Below are 8559 nucleotides of genomic sequence, written 5' to 3'. Positions count from 1 at the left end.
AATCTGAACATCATTTATAATGTTATTGTTTTAGTGATTATGCAAATAAAAAGTTATTTTATTTGTTGTTTGTTGATTTTTAAATATAAAACTTGGTGAAGTGTTTTATGTGTCAGTACTTTTTGAACATCTCCAGCACATTTTAACAATACCGTGATAATACTAGGGTTGGGTATCGTTTCGAATTTTATCGATTCCGATTCTGATTCTGCTTATCGATTCCGATTCTTTTCGATTCCCAGTTTCGATTCCAGTGTGATTAAATAATGATATCAAACATTTATCCTGTGTCTCTTTTTTGCAAACCATTTATTGGAGCTGAATACATTAACAAAAGTCAATAGGCTACATAAAAACTGGACTCTGTAAGAGCTGTTTGTGTGCAAAATAGAACTGCATGATTCTGGATAAATTTAGATTTATTTTTCCCTTTTTCTTTCCCCAATGGAACACATCGTACACAGTTTATATCTGAACTATAAACTTTTATCCCAGTACTTCTGTGATTTGAATGTTTGTAACACCAAAATAATAATACTGTGTGGCTGAAAAGACTTCATTCATGACAGATGCCAGCTGCTCTCTTTAGGTCAATGGCAGCACGAACGCAAATTTAAATGTTCAAATCACACTGGTGTGATCGTACTCTGCACGGACGAACCAATAACTCATCACAACATTGATCGCACACGTCAAAGTTTGAGGAATGAAACAGACAAATCATTGTAATTTAGGAATAGAAAAGGTGATTTACTCTATTTTAATCGCTACCATACACATCGTACACACAGTTTATATCTGAACTATAAACTTTTATCCCAGTACTTCTGTGATTTGAATGTTTGCAACACAGAAATAATGATACTGTGTGGTTGAAAATACTGTGATGCTGTTTCATATACTTGACAGCAGCTGCTCTCTTTAGGTCAACGGCAGTGCGGACGCAAATTTAAATGTTCAAATCAAACTGATGTAATCGTACACTACATGGACGAACCAAGTGATCACAATGTTGTGATTGCACATGTCAAAGTTTGAGGAATGAAACAGACGAATCATTGTAATTTAGGAATAGAATCACGTTGGTGTTTGAATCGTGTTCGCGATCTTTAATGATCTATTAAATTAAAGTGCTTTGTCATGTTGGTGGTGACGCCTCTCTTGCAGCATGTTTAGCTATCACAGATATTATACTTAGCTTTTTTGGCTTCTGATCGCAAATGTAGGCAAACTTTGGAGTGCTTAGATTAGCGAGCAAGGTCCTGGCAGATCGCTAGGTCCGGTCCTCACAGATGAAGAAAAAAAAAAGCACATAGGAATCGATAGGCGGAAACGAAATTTTAATTTGACAAGTTCGATTTTCGATTCCCAACCCTAGATAATACTGATAACCGTTACATCCCTAAAGTGTTATATAAATAAACGCAACGTGAGTTTACTGGAGTGCCGATTGCAGACCTTGTGCAAACATCCACATCGCTATGATCATATGCTTTCTTAACTGCTGCTTTCCCACGCTGTCATTTTCATTGTGTGTTTAGTTTGTTATTAAGAGTAAACAGAGTAGAGCACATATTTGCATGTTCATCTAAATGTCATTCAGCAGCATCAGGATATTTGCTAACAGTGTACTGTTCAAACTTCTTTTTACCCCTAACCGAAGACGGAAAAAAACACTTTGCCGTGAGTATATTGGGGTCTTTACACATGACAGCATTTTTTGTAAAACTTTCCCACAATCTACTGGCTCGACTTTGTTTGCACTTCTCATAAGCGTGTCTTATTTTATTGGACTGCATGTGGGAGATGCTGAATTACAATCTTGCTCTACAGCACCACACTGGTCAAACCACGTTAATGCAGGCTCTTACATTAGGTCATACGAGATCAAAGGACTACTCGACAACAAAAATATTTGTCGACAATCTTTTTTTTTTTTTTTATATCGACTAATTGTTTCAACTCTACTAAAGACCATAAGATATCATATGGCTTCAGAGGACTTTATCAGGATGTTCTTTGAAATTCACCTTGTGTTCCACAGTATAAAATGTATGGTTCTGAATGTGATGAGGGTTAATGTATGTATGATGACAGTATGTTCATTTTTGGGTGAACTCTTGTTTTAAAATCATTGGTATCAACCTGAAACTGAGCACCAGGATAAATGTACCTGTTATGTGTAACACATTATCTGTAACTGCTGTTAAACAGGAAAAGAGAGCTGCTTTGAGCGCATCATCTCTCGCTTTGGGAAGAAAGTGACCTATGTTGTTATCGGGGACGGTCGTGATGAAGAGTTTGCAGCAAAGCAGGTACAATCTCAATACCAGCATTTGGACATTTTATACCCCTATCAATGTGATCATATCACAATATAATACCTCCTATTATGCCATTGCAAAATATTCCTGATGATACTGCTATTCAGGGGTTCCCAAACTTTATGATCTAAATTATTTACACAAGATACACTAACATTAAGAAAACATGAGTAAAATGTTTTTGAAAGAAGTCTCTTTTGCTGCATTTATTTGATCCAAAATACAGTAAAAACAGTTATATTGTGAAATATTATTGCCATTTAAATTAACTTTTTTTTCTATTACATTTTTTTAAATGTAATTTATTTCTGTTATGGTAAAGCTGAATTTTCAGCATCATTACTCCAGTCTTCAGTGTCACAAAACTCTGATTTGCTGCATATTATTTTTGTGGAAACTGTGGTACTTCTTTTTCCAAGAATACTTGATGAATAAAAAGTTCAAAAGAACAGCATTTATTAAAAATATAAATCTTTTTGTAACATTATAAATGTATTTACTGTCACTTTTGATTAATTTCATGCCTCCTTGCAGAACAAAAGTATTAATTTCTTTCTTAGAAATAGAAGAATAGAAATTCCTTACTGACTAGGGCTGGGTAAAAAATATCGATGTCTATATATTAATCGATTCTCATTTTTACGGAACGATATCGATTCTTAAATCCCAAGAATCGATTAGTCTATTAGCCTGTTTTCAGTTAATGGATGGAACATTGAAGGGTACTTCCCATCCAATATATCACAATAAGCATTGTGCGTTGGTACTGTTAATATGAAACAAAGTCTCAGATTTCAAATTCTGTCTGTTCAAACAATAAATGCTGTTTTGGCAGTGTTTAATGTGGAGTGACAGATCGCTGTAGCGCCTCAATTCAACAGACACGTGAACTAATCATCTCCTCCACATTAATACCAGTTTCAGCACAAAATAAACATGACTAAATATCCGAAGGCAAGTTAAAAGAAAGAGTACAACTTTACAATCTGTATCCTGTCTCATGTAATTGCTCAATCAGTGTTTCAGCCTCGCAAAGACATCAATATAACGGCTTGTAAACAATGTCACGTAACGTCACATTTACCTCAGAAAAAAAAAAAAACATATTCGGTGACTAAACTCAGTCATATAGAAAAATAAACTGTAGGGAGGGACATTTTGCTTAATATATGAACCATATAACATATTCATTATATTTTTTACTGTTCTTCAATGTTTAATTTGTTTGAATAAATCCATCAAGTTTTTATGACAGCCACCATTATGTTTATATTTTAAAAAAACAAAAACGAATTGAAGTAGAAATATTATTATGCAACTGTAACTTTATTATTGTAAAAACTTCATTAATTTTAACCTTCAGTATTATAGTAATGTAGTACCAAATGACTCTCATGTATATTTTACAGCAATAGTTGATTTTTTTTTTCCTTGAGAAAATTTGGCATGTGTACCAGATATATAACCAAAATAATCAATATTGAATCGAATCGGTAATCGAATTGAATCGCAAGCTTGTGAATGAGAATCGAATTGAATCGTGAAATTTGTGTCAAAACCCAGCCCTATTGCTGACCGCAAACTTTTAAAAGCTAGCGCATTTAGTAACGTTCCAACTCTCCAATTTGAATAGGCCTGATGAAAAGGTTCACAAATGTTGCTTTATTCTATTGATTTACATTTTCATTGAAAGTTCTCTTTATTGATCTGTGTATGTTTGATCTAATCTGTGTGCACCATCACTCTTTAGCACAACATGCCGTTTTGGCGAATCTCGTCTCACGGAGACCTGATTTCCCTTCACCAAGCTCTGGAACTGGACTTCTTATAGATGGAGCTGGAGGTAAGACATGGATCTCTCCAGCTGCACCCATCAGCAATCCCATCCACCCCTAACCTGATCCAGCGCAGCCGTGGAGCAGCTGACGTAGACTCTGGGACGTTAGCGGTCACAGACAAGAACTCAAGACGGTCTGTGACATGACTTCACAAGCCCTCCATTCCCTCAATGGCAGCTATCCTCCCCTTAGGTTGACTCTTGCACTGGGACGCCACACAACCGTACACAAGGAAAAGAGGAAAAAACTGTCTCCCATTCTCACTGCATCTTTCTCTTGGAAAAAGGATGTACTTTACCATCTTCAACATAACTGGTTTCACCAAAGGAACATTGACCAATGACCAAAGGACTGCACTGGCACAGAAACTTAGGATTAAACTTAGTTTAAGTCTTTTTCTGCATTCTTTCTAAAGGGCTGAAAAGTAAGTTGCAGTCATTTTGATTTGCACTCATTCCAAAGGTCAGGTTCTTATTAGATGGCAGGTTACATGCTTTAGAAGCCTCCAAGAAATGATGCGATTATTTCAGTTCTTAAAACGGATCGCAGACGTGGCCTGTTTAATATGTGTACAGATGGTACCAACAAGGTTAGCATAGATCCCACTTTTCCTGTATCTATGGATTTTCCTAAATGTTCCTCAGTTCTTGGGATCTGCTTTCGTTTACTCTTCATACACACTTCATTTCTGCTTTAAATTAGGCAATATGACGAATTACGAGTGCCTAATGGAAACCATTTGTTTTTGTACAGTTTGTCCCTCTTTTTCTTTAAAAGAATAAATCGCCCAAAAATGAGAATTCAAATTATTTGTTACTGTTGTTCCGATGTCCACGCTGCTCTGTTCCATACAATGAAATTTGAATGGAAAAGTGGACTTCAAACTCCAAAAATCACCATAAGTCAAATACATCTAGTGTGTGTTATCTGATGGAAGTCATATTGAGTACAGACCTCAATGTAAATGGTTTACAAACAGTCTTCCCCTTTGTTTAGCTCTAAAGTCTAACTCGGTTATTAGTGTTTTGATGATTTCAGAAAACTGTTGGATCTCAGCAACCTGTCTCTACTCACGTTTTACTGTATGGAAAAGAGCAGCATTTTTGTGTTAAGAAAGTTGAGTTTTATGGGTTTGAATCAACAAAACCATGACTTTTTTTATTTTTGGTTGAGCCATTTCTTTAAAAATCCATATCAAGGTGATGTTTTGAGGGGAACATAGGCTCCTGGATACTGTCCCATGTTAAATGTCTATAATGCAATTATGAGCCACATGAACTAACTGAATTCTCGTCCCCTGAGGAAAGTCACATGGCTGAGTGGGATTTTGTAAAAGTACCTCTTGCATATAGCCAAAATTCCCCATGGATTTGAAGCTACAGGGCCCCAGCCTGTGACCGTTTTCTTTCATTTGTACATGTTTGGGAGAAAAACTGTGTGATAGTGTGCAATACATTTCTGGTCAGTGATAATTGATTTTCAATTTTGGTTGAAGGTGGTTTTACGAGCAGGTTTGGGTGTAATATTCCTAACCGCTGCGAGATTTTGACTGAACATTACTGAGCCTGAAGAAAAAGCATTTTTACTCAAGCAGCTTTGACAATTAAGAATGTGTAATCTTCATTTGTTTGCATAGATGTGTGTGTCTGTGTGTTTTTTTTCCTGTATATATTTATATTGTGCCTTTTAACTATAATCAACATTCAAAGTAAGTGTATTATCTTAAAAGGGAATTACTGAAATATGACAAACATTTGCAATATGACAAACATATGTTTGTATTGTTTGTTTTTCTGGTGAAGCGTTTCCTTTGACTCGTAGGCCTATGCTGTTATCTGTTGTTTTCTTTTAGTTTGGTACTTTTGATGTGCTCTGACAACTTTTCTGCAGAAATCATGTTCGCTATAGCTCAGCCAATCAGATGCTGCTGTTCTTTAACTTGAATCATAAAAACTATTCTTCTGGTGCTTTTTTCCCCCTATGTCCTACTTTGTTTCCTGCATTTTTCAGGGAAAAAAAAGATTTAGTCCCTGTATACTGTCTATTATCTACATTAACTGAAGATACATGACACTATCATTGTGAGATCTTGGGATTTGTTACTAATGCATAGACAATCAAGGGATGTAATGGCTCTTTTAGCCAGAGAATAAATGCTCGATCTAGCCCTGAGCTTGAGCTTTTAGATCAGTAGGAGAACTTCTGGCTTATTGAAACTGGCTGAAGCAAATATCTGTACTTACGCTGTTTATGGTTTTGTGTAAGTGACGTTCATTAAATACTTTGAGGCTGGCCTACCTGCTTGGCTTGTTCATCTCTGACTCATAACTGTGTGAATGAAGACATCTCCAGGACACATTTAAACCCAAAATCTTTTGATTTCAGTTGTAATGTAGACTCGTCATCCCTTTTGACACTTAATTAGCAAAGAGTTGGAACGAACAGAACAACTGGAATACATTTGTCTGTGCTTTTCTAAAGCCACCAAAACAGACCTGTGAAATTGGTGTGAATGTAATAACATCATCAGAACACCATCAGATATATGAACATAACATTAGAAAATAAGATTTTTTTTTATTTTTCAGACAAATAAGATAAAGTTTCTATTTTTGTCAAAGTTATTTCCACCAAAACCAGGTATTCTCTCTATAAAAAAAAAAATTATATAAAACTTTAAAAGTTCAACCAAGAGCTAGAAGTAGAAATTAGCAGCCATGGTCCTGCTCCTCTTGAGGACTCCAGTGAGAGGCTGCGCAGGAGCTGCAGCTGCATCTTCTGGGGTCAAGTCTGTGTCCATGTCATATGCTGCAGCTCTTCTGTACTTCCCTTCAGTGGGTTCAGTGATTTTCTCTCTATCACCGTTGGAATGAAAGCATCTGTAATATATCATTTTCAGTAGTATTCCAGTGACGTACAAGCCTAGTAGTGTCGGGATCACTTTATAAGGATTTAAGGAGCTCCAGCAGCCTGCATACTCAAACACCTTCCAGCACCAGAAGCCCAGCAGCATCACTGTGTCCAAAGCCATGAAACTATAATACAGAACCATCTTTAATTTGATGCTTTTTTTTGTTACATTAAACCAGCAGAAGTACCAGATGAGTCCAACAGCAGCTCTGAAGAGCCATTCCCAACCAGGACTTTTCATGTGATCTGTTTTCTGGCTCCAGGCGACTAAAACCAGCAGCATCCACAAGGACAGGAAGTGAGCTATGATGTAGCATGGCAATACACTGCAGAAGAGTGCCAGAGCAGTTACACGGGGAATAATCACCAACAAGTTCCACAGGAAGTAGACGCCAGTGGAGATCCAGCTCATCTTGTGTTTTTCAGGAAGATAAATACGCATGCTGCGGTGGTACATAGTAACGCTACTGGCAATTGCAGCAGCTGATGTGAGGATTTTTAAACCTGAAACAAATGACCATTGCATGAAATTTAACATCACGTCATATATATGCTTATATGTAGATAATCACAGCCATTCTGATGCTGAAACACTGAGCAACACAAAGTAATGCTGCTGCTGAATGCATTGATGTTTGGAATGAACTGGTTGAGTGAAGGATCCAATGGCTCATTCATAAATCGAAATCACATACTTTCTAGTAGGTACTTTTTTTTCTGAAGGAGTAAAAAAAAGTGCCTTTGGACTGTAGCTGCACTCTTGGAACCCTATTATGACAATTAAATTTGAGGACAATTGTTCAATCAAAATAACAGTTCTTTCACCATATAAAAAAAAAGTGAAAGTGACGTGACATGTGGCCAAGTATGGTGACCCATACTTGGAATTAGTGATCTGCATTTAACCCATCCAAAGTGCACACACACAGCAGTGAACACACACACACCCGGAGCAGTGGGCAGCCATTTATGCTGCGGCGCCCGGGGAGCAGTTGGGGGTTCGGTGCCTTGCTCAAGGGCACCTCAGTCGTGGTATTGAAGGTGGGAGAGAGCGCTGTACATTCCCTCCCCCCACCTACAATCCCTGCCGGTACGAGACTCGAACCCGCAACCTTTGGATTACGAGTCCGACTCTCTAACCATTAGGCCACGACTTCCCCCAACTCACTCACTCATACTCACCATTATGACATTTCCAAACCCACTTTAGTTCGTTTTAGAATCACAAAAGGTGATCTTTTTAATATTCTCTCATATGTCAGTCCATCCACTGAAAGTCCACACAAACCAAAATGTTCACATATTAAAAAGTATAAAAAGACATGAATTTAAAGGTGTGTTTAATTAGGGTTGGAGCTAAACTCTGCAGGACACCGGCCCTCCAGGACAGAGTTTGGACAGCCCTGGTTTAAATGGATAGTTCACCCAAAAATGAACCCTCATGTCGTTTCAAACCCGTAAGACCTTCGTTCATCTTCGGAACACAA

At 37.2% G+C, this 8559-nt stretch overlaps 2 protein-coding genes across 3 annotated transcripts in view; one reads left to right on the top strand and one right to left on the bottom strand.

Annotated features, from left to right (window-relative positions):
- LOC107672865 (eyes absent homolog 3-like) overlaps positions 1-5304 on the top strand; it is a 22660-nt gene extending 17356 nt beyond the window's left edge. For both annotated transcript variants that reach the window (XM_016466241.1, XM_016466240.1), the window contains exons 18-19: positions 2215-2315; positions 4075-5304. In XM_016466241.1, the coding sequence (XP_016321727.1) occupies positions 2215-2315; positions 4075-4155 (182 nt within the window). In that variant the 3' untranslated portion in view covers positions 4156-5304. The remainder of the gene's footprint in view (positions 1-2214; positions 2316-4074) is intronic.
- Positions 5305-6857: 1553 nt separating this feature from the next.
- Positions 6858-8559, bottom strand: part of LOC107672812 (XK-related protein 8-like) — a 9675-nt gene continuing 7973 nt past the window's right edge. The window contains exon 3 of the mRNA XM_016466180.1: positions 6858-7576. Coding sequence (XP_016321666.1) covers positions 6858-7576 — 719 coding nt within the window. The remainder of the gene's footprint in view (positions 7577-8559) is intronic.

The sequence above is a fragment of the Sinocyclocheilus anshuiensis genome, unplaced genomic scaffold, assembly GCF_001515605.1.
Source record: "Sinocyclocheilus anshuiensis isolate Anshui unplaced genomic scaffold, SAMN03320099.WGS_v1.1 scaffold132, whole genome shotgun sequence".
Taxonomy (NCBI): Eukaryota; Metazoa; Chordata; class Actinopteri; order Cypriniformes; family Cyprinidae; genus Sinocyclocheilus; species Sinocyclocheilus anshuiensis.
This window is presented reverse-complemented; position numbering and strand designations above follow the sequence as displayed.